This window comes from Mixophyes fleayi, chromosome 4 (assembly GCF_038048845.1).
Source record: "Mixophyes fleayi isolate aMixFle1 chromosome 4, aMixFle1.hap1, whole genome shotgun sequence".
NCBI lineage: Eukaryota > Metazoa > Chordata > Amphibia > Anura > Limnodynastidae > Mixophyes > Mixophyes fleayi.
The window spans coordinates 187,177,265-187,194,937 of NC_134405.1; the positions used below are offsets into that span (position 1 = coordinate 187,177,265).

The window sequence follows — 17,673 nt, forward strand, 5'->3', positions numbered from 1 at the left end:
AAGTTATCAATCCAGTATGTGTGAAACTCCATCTTCCTAAGAGTCTTCGGATTTCTAATGCCTTCCATGTATCTTTGCTCAAACCTCTTATTATCAACCGTTTTTCAACTCCTCCCTCAGCTCCGCAGCCAGTTCAAGTTCATCAGGAGGAGGATTTTGAGATTACCGAGGTACTAGATGCAAAAATTTCGCGAGGAGTCCTCCACTTCCTCGTTCATTGGAAGGGCTTTGGTCCTGAGGAGCGCTCTTGGATCAAAGCTGAAGATCTTAATGCTCCTGCCCTTTTGAAGAAGTTTTACTCCAAAAATCCGGACAAGCCCGGTTCCAGGCGTTCTGTGCCCACCTTTAAAAGGGGGGGTACTGTCACTCACCGGACCGTGAGTGCCTCTTCCCGGACATTTAGGAACCGTGGCCGTCCACCATCCTGAGGGTCTGCGCATGCGCAGCCCTTTTCTATACTTCAGTGTATACCCCTTTAACTTAATTGGCAGATCAGGCAACCTCCCTATATTAAGCACCTGTGGTCAACACCACGTTGCCTGATCTTGGAGTCTCATTCCTCATGAGTCTCTGAAGGTGTTCCTGTATTACTTGTGTATTCAGTGCTGCTGATTCCTGTGGTTTCCAAACCACTTCTACTACTGTGGTTCCATACCACTTCTACCATCAACTGTATCATCATGACTGTTTGCTGATTCCTATCCGCTGCCTCCGTGCACTACAGTCTTCTACACCACTTCAACGTTATTTTATATCAATGTGACTGTTTGCTCATTGCTATCCGCTGCCTCCGTGCACTCCAGCTTTTACCTCACTCACCTGCTTCTCATCAAGTCTGTTTGCTGATTTCTATCCGCTGCCGCCGTGCACTACAGTCTCCTGCTTGCAACTCGCCTGTGTTCAACATCGTGACTGCCAGCTGACTACTATCCGCTGCCTCTGTGCACTACAGTCTCCTGCTTGCAACTCGCCTGTGTTCAACATCGTGACTGCCAGCTGATTACTATCCGCTGCCTCCGTGCACTACACTCTCATCTCATCTTTGCTGTGACTTCCTCGAGACTGCCGCTTTTCATTACCATCTGCTACACTTCGTGATCTACAGCTCCTGCCCTGCGCTGCACTCCTGTTTCCCATCGCTGTTGGTTCCTGTGGTTGCTACTGGTTACCTCCGTGTGCCGCTGAGTCCTGCCGCTGTGGTCAGCGCTATCGTCCATCTCCTGCTGATCCACTCTCCACGCCTTCACGTGTTCCACTGGTCTCTACCCTCCTGTCAGCATTGGATTTGTATCTCTCCTACTACCCTCTGCTGGATCATCTCCATTCTCCTGGGTTTCCTATGAGTCCAGTTCCACGTGTTGCTGACTCCTGTGGATTCGTGTCCCTGTCGGTCTACTCACCTGTGCGCTGCACCTGCTAGACCGCTGCTTCACCTATCCAGGGACTTCCTATCCAGCCGGCCTCCAGCCGCTCAGGTACCGCTGCAATCCCATCTGACTGCTACTGCTGAACCACGGTATGCATACTTCTCATTGACTGTGCTGTGTATTGCATATCTTGCTGGACTGTGTTTGGTTCTCTCTGGAGTCTGCTATCCGCTGAGTCTATTGCCATCATTGACTGTGTTATCATTGTGCTGGACTACTTCAAGAGGCTTTCTAGATTGCAGACCTGATCAGTCATTTACATATATATATATCTATATTGTGCATATTACTGTGGATCGTGTATAAGGTGCCTGTGTATATCCTGTGTTGCAGTCTTCCCCCGTGCACCTCCTCACATATATATTCAGTGGTACAACTTGCTGATGTCAGACCACTGATCCCTGTTTCCGGTATCACCTGTTCCATTATCCTCTCACATAGCAGTGGTACAACTTGCTACCGCAGACCACTGACTACCTGGATACCTCCACTTGGATTCCATTCCTTCACTCAGACAGCGGTACAACTTGCTACCCGCAGACCGCTGACTCTCATCACCTCCTTGTTTCTGTTGGACATTCCTCCTCACTATAGCAGTGGTACAACTTGCTATCGCAGACCACTGACTACCTTCACGTGTCCTTGTCCATACAGTTCCTTGTGTATCATTACCTCATTATTACCAGTGTTGCTAGTCATAGACTTTCCTGAGCATCTCATCGGTCATCATTTCGTGTTCCGTGATCACCCAGCTACCAGAGTACCCTATTACCATCTACATTGCTCTGGTAAGCCTAACATCTGGTGATCCCTGGGTAAAGACTCCTAGTGCCCGTGACACTTATGCATTGCCACTTGTCTGACACTTAGCAATCAATGAATATTGAAGGTTGCACATGAGCAGAACTCACTACCCTGTGCTCAGGAAAAGCAAAGAAATATGGGTAAATTTTACCCATTACACCTAAACCAAAAAAAACACCACTTTTCAAATAAAAAACCCCCCAAAAAAAACCTTTAACTTATGTTCACACTGGCAAAATAGCAGAAACTGTGTGCTGTTAGGTCAATCTCGCCATTTACAACCACCTCTTTTATTTTGGTCATTTGAATGGCGTTTTTACGGCAGTTTGTCAAACCCCGCCATAGTAAATCTGGCTGTTTGTATGTTGAACATTGTTAAAATCGGGATGGCGGTTTCTAAAGTGGTGGTTTTGTAAATTGTCATTTCTGGCCGTTTTGTCGGCGGTTTGGGCTTTAGTAAAACCGGCGATTTCAAAACGGCCGGCAAACTAGCTGAAAGACGGCTGGTTGAGCAAACCGCCCTTTACTAGATCTAGCCCTAAGTGTGTATAAAGTAGAATGTGAGAAAAGGACTGGACCCCCGGGTTAAATGTTCATATCAGATCCTCCTCACCACTCCAACGTCAGTAAAGGTGGCAGGACGAGATACTTGGATTCCCACATCTCATTGCAAGAAAAAAAATAAGGGGAGTAATTACGACTGTTATTCTGTTTGTCTTAAAATAACAGAGATTTTTACATGATGACCAGGCTATAAACCCTTTTAGGCCCTAGACCAATTAAGGGACTATGGATATATGCCTTGGGAAATGCCATTTTCTGCCATTTTGGGGTGTCACACTCCTCATATGGCCCCTGCTCATAGATCATTATACATAAGAAAAGTTCTCTATGAAAATAGATTAGTGTATAAAATGCAACAGGACGTCCTTGTGATGGAAATGTGCTGTAGTTGCAAGGGGGTGTACAGACCTAGCAATCTCATTTAATTGACTATATTCTGACGGAGTCGTTCGAATTGGATTGAGCATTGATTCAAGTATCTTCGACAATCCCTGGGCTCACCAACAAATTTTTGAGGAGTTGGCAACCGCAGGGAGGAGGAAAACGGACAGGAACCGGCCTCGGGCTGACGTGACAACAGGATGAACGGGTAATGATGACTGTAGTGTATCCAGGCGTGATGCAAAAGCTTGAAGACATTGGAGAGTCTGAATTTGAGTGGCATCCTGGTGATCGGAACGACCCACCAAATGTTGCAACAAGTCTTTGGCTGATAGTTCTCAATCAGGATCCATTCCTGATATTTAGATAATACTGTCACGGAAGCCAGATAATGGGAATGGTCTTGATTTCTGCTCGAGTGACAGCTTACCCCCAGAAAGGTGCGTAGTCTAACGGAGAAGAGGTGTTCACCAGGAATTCCCGCATGGGAATATGGTCTTAGCTGCTCTCAACCGCAGGTCGCGGTCCTCCAAGGGGCACGGAGCAGATAATGCGCAGAACCACCAAGTAGCTGTTAGGCAGAATAGAAGTAGTAGTGAAAAAATGAACTGCAGAGAGCTGGAGCACTGAGGTCCACACAGGTGTTATAACTCTGGAACAGGACCGATGATGAGTGATGCTCTGCAGTGAAGCCACAGGTCTTGACTGTGAGATAAGTGGAGCCAATAAGGTGGTGAAGCGATGAGCTGCAGAGAGCAAAAGCACTGAGATTCACACAGGTGATATAATGCTGGAACAGGATCAATGATGAGCAATGCTCTGTGGTGATAATGCTGGGAAACAATGAGCTGCACAGGGAATTGCTGAGAAGCAGTGAGCAGCACAGGTAATGCTAAGTAGCGTTAAGCCGCACAGGTAATTACTGGGAAGCAGTGAGCAGCACAAGTATTGCTGAGAAGTGGTGAGCTGCACAGGTAATGCTGAGTAGAGATGAGCTGCACCATCCACGATGTCAGGAACAACTGGAGTCAGAGGGGATGCTTCCTATCAGGTGAGAGACATGATGATCTGACACCCATTAAACGAAGGAGGGCCCTTATAAAGAGAATTGGCTGCAGATGATCCAATCACTGCAGAGCAGAGGTTTTGAAGTTTCCTGGGGTAGCGCATGCGCAGACCACTGGACAAGATGGTATCCGATGGTAGAGGAATGCCAGGCTGAACAGCAGAGAGTGGTAACCAAGGGAAACAAAAGCACACAATGAACAACATGGAGCTAACCTGGTGAGATGTGTGATAATATGTGTGTGTGTATACAGTCAAGTCCATAAATATTGGGACAGCGACACAATTCTCATATTTTGGGCTCTATACACCACCACAGTGGATTTGAAATGAAACAAACAAGATGTGCTTTAACTGCAGACTTTCAGCTTTAATTTGAGGGTATTTACATCCAAATCAGGTGAACAGTGTAGGAATTACAACGGTTTCTATATGTGCCTCCCACTTTTTAAGGGACCAAAAGTAATGGGACAAACTAAACAATCCTACATCAAACTTTCACTTTTTAATACTTTGTTGCAAATCCTTTGCAGTCAATTACAGCCTGAAGTCTGGAACGCATAGACATAACCAGACGCTGGGTTTCATCCCTGGTGATGCTCTGCCAGGCCTCTACTGCAAATGTCTTCAGTTCCTGCTTGTTCTTGGGGCATTTTCCCTTCCGTTTTGTCTTCGTCAAGTAAAATGCATGCTCAATCGGATTCAGGTCAGGTGATTGACTTGGCCATTGCTTAACATTCCACTTGTTAGCCTTAAAAAACTCTTTGGTTGCTTTTGCAGTATGCTTTGGGTCATTGTCCATCTGCACTGTGAAGGGCCGTCCAATGAGTTCTGAATCATTTGACTGAATATGAGCAGATAATATTGCCTGAAATACTTCAGAATTCATCCTGCTGCTTTTGTCAGCAGTCACATCCTCAATAAATACAAGGGAACCAGTTCCATTGGCAGCCATACATGCCCACGCCATGACACTACAACCACCATGCTTTATTGATGAGGTGGTATGTTTTGGATCATGAGCAGTTCCTTTCCTTCTCCATACTCTTCTCTTCCCATCACTCTGGTACAAGTTGATCTTTGTCTCATCTGTCCATAGGATGTTGTTCCAGAACTGTAATGGCTTTTTTAGATGTTGTTTGCCAAACTCTATTCTGGTCTTCCTGTTTTTTTGGCTCACAAATGGTTTACATCTTGTGGTGAACCCTCTATATTCACTCTTGTGAAGTCTTCTCTTGATTGCTGACTTTGACACATATACACCTACCTCCTGGAGAGTGTTCTTGATTTGGCCAACTGTTGTGAAGGGCTTTTCCTTCACCAGGGAAAAAATTCTTCTGTCATCCACCACAGTTGTTTTCCATGGTCTTCTGGGTCTTTTGGTGTTGCGGTGCGTTCTTTCTTTTTAAGAATGCTCCAAACAGTTGATTTGGCCACACCTAGGCCTAGATTTACTAAGCTGCGGATTTGAAAAAGTGGGGATGTTGGCTATAGCAACCAATGAGATTCTAGCTTTCATTTATTTAGTACCTTCTACAAAATGACAGCTAAAATCTGATTGGTTGCTATAGGCAACATCCCCACTTTTTCAAACCCGCAGCTTAGTAAATCTAGCCCCTAATGTTTTTACTATCACTCTGATGGGTTTGTTTTGATTTTTCAGCCTAGTGCTGGCTTGCTTCACTGATAGTGACAGCTCTTTGGATCGCATATTGAGAGTCGACAGCAACAGATTTCAAATGCAAATGTCACACCTAGAATCAACTCCAGACCTTTTACCTGCTTAATTGATGATTAAATAACGAGGGAATAACCCACACATGTCTATGAAATAGCTTTTGAGTTGATTGTCCCATTACTTTTGGTCCCTTAAAAAGTGGGAGGCACATATAGAAACCGTTGTAATTCCTACACTGTTCACCTGATTTGGATATAAATACCCTCAAATTAAAGCTGAAAGTCTGCAGTTAAAGCACATCTTGTTAGTTTCATTTCAAATCCATTATGGTGGTGTATAGAGCCCAAAATATGAGAATTGTGTCAATGTCCCAATATTTATGGACTTGACTGTATTTATATATATCTATGTATATCTATATCTATGTATATCTATCTATGTAATATATTATATATATCATACTACCGTATGCCCCTCTCCTTGACCACTAATATATATATACAAGTGGTCCAGGAGAGGGGTATATGGTAGTATGCCATAACGCCACTTCTCCTGCCTTTATCCTAAAATTATCAAATTCCATTCATTTATATTTTCCATACCACCACTTTTAAATTCCCATACCGCCACTTCCAAGTTTCCAATTTGACTACTATCTATCTCTCTATCTATCTATATTATATACAGGGCCGCCGAGAGGGGGGGGGAGGGGGTACATTTTACCCGGGCCCGGGCTTGCCAGGGGGCCCGGGCCAGGCCCTCGGTTCTAATTTTTATTTTTTCCTTATTTTTTTTTTCCTATCTTGCGCTTTTTTTATGTATTTTTTTTTTTCGCGGCTGGGGGGGTTGGATCGTTGGTGGGGGGAGCTGGACCAATAAAAAAGAAAAAAAAATACTCACGTGACCGCGGCGCCGCGTCCCTCCTCTCCTCTTCTCTATTCACACTGACTGCCGGGCGTGACGTCATCAAGTCACGCCCGTCAGTCAGTGACGAGCGCCGGACAAGACAAAGCTAGAAGAAAGAAGAGAAGACAGAAGATAAGAAGAGAAAAAAAAAGAAGCTGACAGGAGGTAAGTAAAGAAACAGAGAGGCAAGGGGAGGAAAGGGACAGTGCTATTAAGAAGGGGGAGTAAAACAACAGGGGAGAGAGGCTGAGAATAAATAAAAAAGGGGAGAGAAACAATAAATAAAAAAGGGGAGAGAATCACAGAGTTAAAAAAAAAGGGGAGAGAAACAGAATAAATAAAAAAGTGGAGAGAAGCACAGAATAAATAAAAAAGGGGAGAGAAACAGTATAAATAAAAAAGGGGAGAGAAACATAGAATAAATAAAAAGGGGAGAGAAACATAGAATAAATAAAAAAGGGGAGAGAAGAACAGAGTTAAAAAAAAAAAAGGGGAGAGGCACATTTAATAGTGGGGACTATTAATTTAAGATGGGGTGGTTTGGGGGCTATTGAATATGGGGGTGAGTTTAGGGAGAATGAGGTATATTTATTAAATGAGACTATGAATTTATTAATGGCAGTGATGGTTGCGGGAAATAGGTATTGCTGGGGCTGTTTGCAGGAAGAGAAATAGGTTTATTTATTAAATGTGAATACTATTATTTTAATGTTGGGGCTGGAGGAAGGCCTAATTATTAATCGTGGGTGCTATTGATTTAACGCAGGGGCTGGCTGTAATTTTCTAAATGTAGCCATTTTTTTCCCCAAATAGGTCCTCTAACATTTCAGGATCCGGACAAGCCGCAACTAAAGAAAGCAGCAGTCACAGGTGGTGAAAGTGAGAAGAACAGGTAGGAGAGAGCAGCAGAGTGTGTGAAATGTTGTGATTCTAGTAGGGACAATGGGAATTTTTGGTGAGTGTCGTGCCCAATGTAAGGTGCAGGCCAAGACTGAACTCTTTGTGTACACACTGCATTCTTTGTATACTACACTGTGGTGCTAGATGTCTTAAAAGTCAGGAGTGCTGGGACATATGTGACGCTCTGGTGAATTCAGGATCTAGTTCTAGCCACGCCCCGACGCTGCATTGCCACGCCCCAAATGTATGACCACACCCCCCAAACAAATTGCACCGGCGTTAGGCTAGCGACGCCCCCAACGGTGCATTGCCACGTCCCTGAATGTATGACCAAAGGTTAAAAAATTTTGAGGGCTTACTCGACTATGAGGGGGGCCCCATGAATTTGTTGTACCCGGGCCCTGAATTCCTCTTGGCAGCCCTGATTATATATATATATATATATATATATATATTCAGACCCATCTGTACGGACTACTGCTTGTATAGCATAAATGTATTGTTGACACACTAATAAGAAAGGAAGTGACTACAATCAATATATTGCATTATGCATTTTAATATTATATTCCTGCAGAGTATTCTTAATACAATCTCACATATGTGAGCTTATCTCCTTTGTTTAATCCTACAGCACCATTAGTTTAGACAACACTAAAGCTAGATGGCAGTTAATCAGGTTACAGTAGAATACATCATCTCCAGAAGGCATGAACTTAGCGTGAACCGGCACCACTCTGGGGCATAGCATACATTCCATATACGTTTACTGAGGACATTCTTAAATGTATCAGTTCAAATAGGGGCCTGATAGTCACGGTATTTGGTACCTGGAGATATAATAGACAATATAAAATCTCTACACATTGTTTACATAGTATTGTACAGTTCACAAACCAATTTTCGTGTATTTTATACCCATCAAATACAGTATGTATCTTTGTAAGAAAAAGTGGCTAGATAACAATAGAACACTGATGTGTTTCTTATTTTTTAGTACCCCACCTTATCTGTTTCTATTGAGATACTTTTTTAATCAGCTATTGTACATCATAACAAGCCTTCAGCAAAGCTGCAGTACTTCACATGTCACCACACTCCCAAAATTTGACTTCTGCTCTACTTATGACCTCCTTGGTTATTTTATTGTCATCGTTTCCAATGCTTTCTGTATATGACTCAAGCTGCACATTTTTAAAGAGACATGGGGGTATATTTACTGAACTGCAGGTTTGAAAAAGTGGAGATTCTAGCTGTCATTTTGTAGAATGCACTAAATAAATAACTAGAATTTGATTGGTTACTATAGACAACATCTCCACCTTTTCAACCCCTCAGTTTAATAAATCAAGCCCATGGTTAGGGTTGCAAATCCTCATTTTTTTCTACCTTTCAAAAGTAGATGCTCAAATCAACATGTCTGCCTGTGACACTACATTCCTCCCAGCAGGGCCGGAACTGGCCATCTGGCACTTCTGGCAAATGCCAGAAGTGCCGATCGCCAGATGGGCTGGTATGCATGCCCGCCCAGCAGCAATACACTGCTTGCTGCTCGGCGGGCGGAGAATCAGTGACTGCCAACTATGCGAGCAATCCCATGGGACGGCACCTGTCAGTTGGTGTTGTCCCATGTGATTGCTCGCATAGGCGGCAGTCACTGATTCTCCGTCTGCCGGGCAGCGCGCAGAGTGCTGCTGCTGGATGTACAAAGGTAAGTCTGTGTGTGTGTGTGTGTGTGTGGGTGGGTGGCAAATAGTGTGTGTGGGGCTATTAGTGTGGCAAACAGTGTGTGTGGCTAATAGTGTGTCTGTGTGGCAAATAGTGTGTCTGGCAAATAGCGTGTCTGTGTGGCTAATAGCATGTCTGTGTGGCTAATAGTCTGGCTGTGTGACAAATAGTGTGTCTGTGTGGCAAATAGTGTTTCTGTGTGGCCCCATGTTCATATAGTGTGCGTGTGTGTGCAGTATTTTAATATAATATGTGAGGGAAGAGAGGATCTTAATATAGTGTGGGAGGTAGGCTCTTTAATGGTGGATTGTAGATGGGGGCTAATTATTTAAGGTGAGGTGAAGAAACCTTTAATTTAATGATGGGGTGGTTTAGGGCTAGCAATTGAATATGGGGTAGATTTTGGGGAACAGGGCTATTTATTAAATGTGAATACGAATTATTGCCAGGAACGGTTGCGGAAAATGGCTATATTTATTAAACTCTAATGCTAATTAATTTATTGCTGGGATCGTTTGGAGGGAGGAAAATATGTTTTGAGTAAATGGGTATACTGTTAATTTAATGTTGGGGAAATAGGACTACTTATTAAATGTGAATATTATTATTGTGGGGACTAGAGGGAGGCCTAATTATAAAACGTAAGTGCTTTTGTTTTAACACTGGGGCTGGTTGGAGTTTTCTAAATCTCATGTACCCATTTTTTTTTCAAAATAGGTCATTCAATATTCCAGGATCAAGACAAGAATGAACTGAGCTAAAGAAACCAGCTGCTATAAGTGGTGAAAGTGACCAAGACAGGTAGGAGAGAGCAGGAAAGTCTGCCAACTGTCCTGCATCTGGTGGGGCAGTCCTGAATTTGGGTGCCTGTCTCCCTTCAGGATTTGGTCTGACTGCAAGGACAGTTGGAAGGTATGTCCCGCTTCACAACATACTGTAAGTGAAGGCAAAGCTGTGTGTTTCTAACAGTAGTGCCTAAAGTGTATTTGTCTAAAATGATAAATGTAATGTATTATTATAATGTATCAATGCCCCATGTTGGCCACACCCACAACACGATGAGGTCTCGCCCTGTTCGGTGCTGCCGCTGAGCGGCAGAACGTATTTTCTTTCCTACTGGAACTGAGGTGGGCCTGTGTACCTTAAATGCCAGGGCTGATTTTTAGTCCCAGTTCAGCCCTGCCTCCCAGTGATTATCTACTCCAGGGGGTAAATGTATCAACCAGTGCATTTCACAGCTCGCAAGTTTGACAACTAATTTTTAAACAGCAATGTGTTTAAAGGTAAATCTTTGCCTGTAAATACATTTCGGTTTTAATTAGCAGTCAAACTACCAGAATATCGACAAGTTGCAAAATGCACTGACTAATACATTAACCCCCAGATCTGCTCCTGAAAGGCTTCTCCAAGATGATCCTGAGCTTTTTACAATTACAATCTCTAATACCTGTTTCTTATTTTTGTGATCTACAGTTAGAATAGTATCCCTTACTCAGTAACTTTCCGATTGTCCTACTGCGATGCCGAAATATACATTGTTGAAGACATAGTTGGCTATCCCAGGCCATACTCAATATCTTTTAGATGACGGGTTTAAGAATTTTGTATGGAAGCACACAAAAATAAAGTAGATCTTCAATAAGATGATATAAGGAAACCTTGCTTTCTGCCCTGACCATTACTATTTTCTGTGCACTAAGCCTATATGCCGCCACCATTGTTACCATAATCAAACCTCAACTTACAGGATCAGTCAACTTCTTAGTGACGTGACACTTAACTTCTGCTACTTGTAACTATTATTACTACAACCTGCCTCTAGAAGACAATAGTTACTATAGCTGTGGCTTGAATATGATATAAGATACAGTTTATCTTTCAAATCTTACGTAGGAAGCAAGGTCACAAGCGAAACCAGATCCCAATAATGAGATGCCCTTTTTGACCAGAAACACACATTGCCTAAGTCTGTCCAATGGTGTTTACTGATGACATCTGCTGGGGAGACTTCAAACCACATAAGTCTCTGCTCTTGTCACTACCTGTAGACTCCTCCTTTGCAAATCACTGAAGAATAATAGTGTAAAAATGTAGGTTAATACAAAGCTGATGGTTGTCAGTAATAGTTTACATTGCTGTGTACAGCATACTGGAAGACTGGATTCTGGCAATATTGTGAGAAGTGGTAGATGCTTTTTAATGACAACTAAGTTTTTTACCATATAGATTTTAGTTAAGGAAGTTTTTATTTATTTTTAATCTGGTCATCCCTTTTAATTAACTATTCTACTGAATTGGAAAGCTCCATGTAATTTGGTGGCACTATGCAAACAAAAATAATAAAATAATTGAAATTACAATTTGCCAAGGAATGTATTTATTGTAACTTGTACTTTGCAGTGGTTTCTAGTCTGCTTTTCCAATCCTCCGTCTGTTCTCCTCCGTCTCCATGTTATCGTCAAAGAATAGGACTTGGTGCTCATTTTTCTATATTAAAAAGTTTTATTAACTGTAAGCATTTCCAGAAAAAAGACAAACAAAAAAAATCAAGTACAGACATACATTGAAAACATTTCTTTGAAATGTACTCACAATCTTAATACTTGAGAAGAGAAATTAGATAAAATGAAGTAGGAATCTACAGCATATAGACTAAAATACAGCTTTCGCCATGAAGTTGGTCTAAAAATCTAAAACAAAAATAGATAAATCGCAATCGGACAAAAGGAGAAGAGGAAGAATAGAAAAGAGGGAAATTTATTCAAAATAGCATCACTTTCTAGGGTGATTGTGATTCCAAAAATCTATGTAAGCTGCTTCCTACCAGACAAGACCACCATATACAGTAAAAACATTACCCAGTTCTCCCACCCTTGGAAACAGCAAGGAAGAAAGGTGAAGACAGTGGGCCAAGATGGTGAAGATGAGAATCACGATAGCCCTCTCTTTGTGAATTATTGACAATGACCATCTAAAAGCAGAATTCCAGATCACCCAGCCTGCTCCGGACAATTATATTTGTAAAGATTGTTCCATGCTAATTGAGGACAGCAATGTAAAGACACAGAATGGAGGCTATAAATGTAAGACAAAGTCCCCTTAGGTGTAGAGTTATGCTGGCAGAGTGTTTAAAACAGAGATTTAGCCCAGTGTGCATTAGTCTGGATAAAATTAAATGCTTAATCGTTATGTAAGGAGTTCAGTCAGGGAAAGAGTGATTTTCAAAGAAGTATCAAAACTGATGTACAATGGTCTTCTTGGTGCTCATTTTCGAAGATCATCTGTCAGTTTAGATTTTTTTTTTATTTAAGATTGATGCAGTTAGCAAGTCACCATCTGCGGAATGGAGGATAAATGGTGTTGCTGGAATTTGCTCAGAAATAATTTGTTTGTTCTGCCTCAAACTGTAGTTCAATCAGTCCTTGGTAAGCCTGCTTCTGTTGCATTCATAACTTTCTTTCTGTTATAACGACACAAGGCCATTATGACCCAACAGAACCTTACCATAGATTCTGTATGTGAATGGAAAGATTTTTAGCCTTTTAGACTGATGGAACACAATTATTCCACAAGAAATTCCATCAGTGGATGGTTTATTGATGGTGGTGGAAACTAGTGGGTCAGGCACTACTCCAGATTTTGTTTCATCCATATTTGTCCCTCAGTTATCTAGAGCAACATCTGAGCAGAATTAGTCACTGTGCCATAACCACACTTTTCTCTAAGTTGGTGAGGGATCCTCTTTAGCAAAAGTAGGAAAAATATTGGGCACGTAGGTTTGCCACCATCGGTATTCACAATGTGGAAAATGAAGAGCTGTACCTATGTCCTTTTTGTTTAGTGCAAAAGTCACAAAAATAATACTGTGAATGCACACACAAAAAAGGAAGATGTATTTTCACATCTTACACCTCCTTACAACTGGAGAGGCACAAAGGGTGAGAGAATGGGTGGTCAAGTGTAGGCCGTGTACAATAAGGTTGTGTTCGCGTAAATGCGACAGACCTGCACGGAGACACATATATGGCTGTCAGGAGCCAAATCTGTTGGGGGTGCTGGAGGACAGGTGCAAATACACAGTGATGACGATCAGCACCAATAGCTATATGCAGACGATTGCATACAGTCCTCTCCAACTGAAATAACTTCCTCCATTTTTTGCACCTATATTATATAATTTATAATTATTATATTTTATTTATGAGGCAAGACAAAGGGTCCACAACGCAATACATAGAGCTTGAGATACAAGGTAGTACAAAACAAAGTGCAGTAAAGACAAAGAATAATAAATATAGACAAAGAGCAATATTTATAAACAAGTACCAATTTTGCAGAGAGAAGTGCATAGGGCAAAGAGGTAAAAGGGAATTCCAATGTACAGATAGGAAGAGATGTGCGTGTGCCAGTAGAGTGGGCAAAACTTACTGGATCAGGGCAGAGGCACGGGAAAAGAGGAAAGGTAGAGGCAGGAGTCAAGTGATGAAATGGAGAGAAGAGGCAAAGGGCTAATAACAAAGGAAAACAAAAAGGAGGAGGACACGAGGAAATAGGGTCCTGCTCAAGGGAGCTTACAATCTAAAAGGTGAGGGGGGAGACTGACGGGAGACACAGAGTGGCAAGAGGGGGTGAGGGACGAGAACACTGAGGGCGAGGGAGAGGGGGCGAGGGGGCGGGGGCTGGAGAGAGGGAGAGGGAGAGAGGGAGAGGGGGCGGGAGAGAGGGAGAGGGAGAGGGGGCGGGAGAGAGGGAGAGGGAGAGGGGGAGAGAGAAGAGGGAAGGAGGAGGGCAGGGTTAGGCGGAGGAAGAGTAGGCTAACCTGAACAAGTGGGTTTTAAGGAAGTGTATGAAGTCTGACAGACTAGGTGAAAGCCTGATAGAATGGGGGAGATCATTATTCAAAGCATCATTATTAAAGCAGCACGGTGGTGTAGTGATTAGCACTTCTGCCTCACAGCACTGAGGGCCACGAGTTCAATTTCCAACCATGGCCTTATCCGTGAGGAGTTTGTATGTTCTCCCAGTGTTTGCGTGGGTTTCCGCCGGGTGCTCCGGTTCCCTCCCACACTCTAAAAACATACTGGTAGGTTAATTGGCTGCTAACAAATTGACCCTAGTGTGTGTGTGCGTGTGCTTTAGGGAATTTAGCTTGTAAGCCCCAATGGGGCAGGGACTGATGTCAGTGAGTTCTCTGTACAGCGCTGCGGAATTAATGGCGCTATATAAATAAATGATGATGATTAATGTCATTAGTGATGCAGTGAAATTACTCTATACATATAACTAATAAGGTGTTAATAGCCAAGGTCAAAAAGTGTTTATTGCTTATAAATGTCATTCTCAATGCATATTACATATACATAAGGTAGCAATACTAGGGTTACAAATGAAACAAAACAGCTCCTAATGGGGATGTGACCGTACAACGAAGAGAAGCAGCGGTCAATTAAGACATACAACTTGTGCAACGCTCAACAAGTGTACTTCACGCTATAGGCACCTGTATGTTCTGGGTCAATTTATATGTAAATATATCTGGTGTACATCAGACGTAAATCTGGCACATAACCTAATGTTGCAGAGATGGACACATCTTGAGACATCCCATTCAACATATGTAGACACGTGTGCATTTTTTCCTGTGCGTCTTGCTTTACTATAATTTTTGACAAATATCTGTCTAAATAAGCATGCATCTTTTTGTTTCATTTGCTTTTGTGTTTTCTTAATTTTTATGCCTACTTGTACATCCAAATCAGAGAGTGATTTACATGATTTTTTTTAAAAAAACGTAGCTAGTGTTAAAATAAACGCAGTGTATGATGTGCTTTAAGATGTTAGATAGTTGCTAGAAATAACTTCCCAGGAGTCGTTTAGAAGAATTACAACAAATCTTTGAATTGATCTCCCTCTGCAGGATCTTTGGAAAACTAAGTAGGAAAAATATAAATCAGAAAAAGTGAACACACACACATTCAGGTTACCAAAAGCCTTTTTATTATTAATTGCTGAAATAAGTGATCAACATTATTACAATCATTTATAAGGTTTAGCTGACATTTGCATAGTTACAACTAGTAAACATGCAAATAAAATGTGTGTGGTTACGGCAGTCACTTACTGAAACATACAATGGGATCATACATCAGCAGGAAGCATCCCACTTCCTCTAAATCACAAAGAGAACCTGGACGATTTATAGAACATAATATTCAATACTTGTCTGGCACATTTTATTGTAATGCACCATGTAATGTTTCTTAGGTCATGCTTTTATACCCTACACAACTTCCTATATTTTGTGACTGCTATAATAGCAGGTTGAGTCACTAAAATGTGTTTTTGTTGATAAATAACAGGACTATTTTATAGCAAGGTTTAACGGTGCATTATTTAGAGCAATTGAGATTATAAAAAAACATTACCATGCTCTTGATGTATGAAATACTCAATATCTGGTTTAGTAAGGACTGTCATTTTCAGTATTCCATATATTAGCTGTAGGAGCTTTGACTTTATTAACACCATCTGTTTGCACATAACAGGTAGTGTAAACACAGACTTGCTGCCACACAAGCACCAATACACAATTCAGAGAGTGTATGAGCACTAGTGTAACAGGAGGGCAGCATTTATGCTGCCTGCTACGTGCCTACATTAGGAGCAGACCAACTCAGAGGTCCTGTGGCTACAAAAAAAACTTTGATTGTGTTGATTTACAACATTATTAAAAGCAAATGGTTTCCTCAAAAGCAAAATATTTGCAATAAAGTGCTACATCAGAGAAAAGGATATTAAAAAACAAAATAGTGACATGACAGAACAAATGGCATTTATGTGCTGAAATGTGTGGCGATTTCTGTATCAAATAAAGCAGCAATTTCCATTTTAATCCACTAGCATAAAATGTGAAAATATTTTTTTTTTTACAGTATTTCTGGAAAAAAGTGAACTTTCTTTTGCTTAAAAAGGCATCGCTATTTAAAGGTTTCTGATAGTTTCACTTGATTATTGAAATATAATCTTTTAAATAAGCTGCAAATGCAAGATTCATCATCAAAAATATATGTCAATCTCTTCTTTAGGAAGCCATTTTCTTTTTGCACTCAACAGAGCAGAAGACCATCCCCTCTATCGGCATGAACTTCTGGCCAATCAGACACTTGCTGCAACATGAACACAAGAAGCATTCCTCTGTGGCATGCCAATGGAATCCACTGTAGCTCACACGCTGAACTTCAGGATCAATGGCATTGTGACAACCTTGGCATGACTAAGGAGAGAAAAAGGAAAATATTACGTAGGGAACATTAAATATAACAATGTCTGTTAAAGGCACAAGACAGTGTCAGAGTTTGCCTACTCGTGACATCATTGGGCCTGAAGGATTCTTTATAGAAATTTAATTAACCAGAAAAGAGCTGGGTTGGTTACCTCTAAAGCAGGGGTAAAATGAGCATGGAGTCGCTCTGCAAAAGCTGTGCTAGTACCAGGCTATGATGGTCATACAACAACGGGTAAACATGCAGCGTGGGGTCCCACTGTTATTATGTGCAACCAGCCACATCATCAGGAAATATCCCTAGGGAAAATGGGTTCAAACTAAATGCCTCCCTCATATGGCAAATCCCACCTGTGCTGAATAGCCCTTTGGCTATTTCCTAACCCACCTATAATGCTGGATCTTCAACACAGTTGATTTTCAAAAATAGATTAATATCACCAATGCCTGGCAGCCAAGATGACGATGCCATTATGTATCTTCATGCAGCTGCATATATACACATTGTATTGTATTTTGAGTGGCACATATCTGAAGATACATGCAATTTAATATACTACACATAAGGCTACAATTTTGTGGCCATAAGTTGATGTATATGCTTATTGTGATAGCCAAATACTGTAGAATATGTATTGTGAATTTTAATATAAATAACTACCTGGCTTAAGTTGGCATTGTCAACTTGTTAATAAAGTAAACAACTAAATATAAAAGCAGGAAACTAGAATCTGACAGAGATATGTGTTGCTGCAGTGTAAGAATCAGCTAGTAGGTTTTGCTCTATAATAAAAACACATTTTTCTTAAATCTTGTTTTATCTGCTGCTAACACACTGCTACTTTTCTAAATAGTTTACTCACAATATAAGGGTGAAATGGATAGCTAGACAGAGTTAAGTTTAAACGAGAGTAAACAACTGGAGAGTGCTTAGACAC

The 17,673-nt window shown here is 41.5% G+C and overlaps 1 protein-coding gene across 1 annotated transcript in view; it reads right to left on the reverse strand.

Moving 5' to 3' along the window:
* Window positions 1-15,427: 15,427 nt before the first annotated feature.
* The window catches only part of TES (testin LIM domain protein), a 54,915-nt gene continuing 52,669 nt past the window's right edge, over window positions 15,428-17,673 (reverse strand). Inside the window, exon 7 of the mRNA XM_075208988.1 lies at window positions 15,428-16,726. Within this exon, the coding sequence (XP_075065089.1) occupies window positions 16,535-16,726 (192 nt within the window). The 3' untranslated portion in view covers window positions 15,428-16,534. The remainder of the gene's footprint in view (window positions 16,727-17,673) is intronic.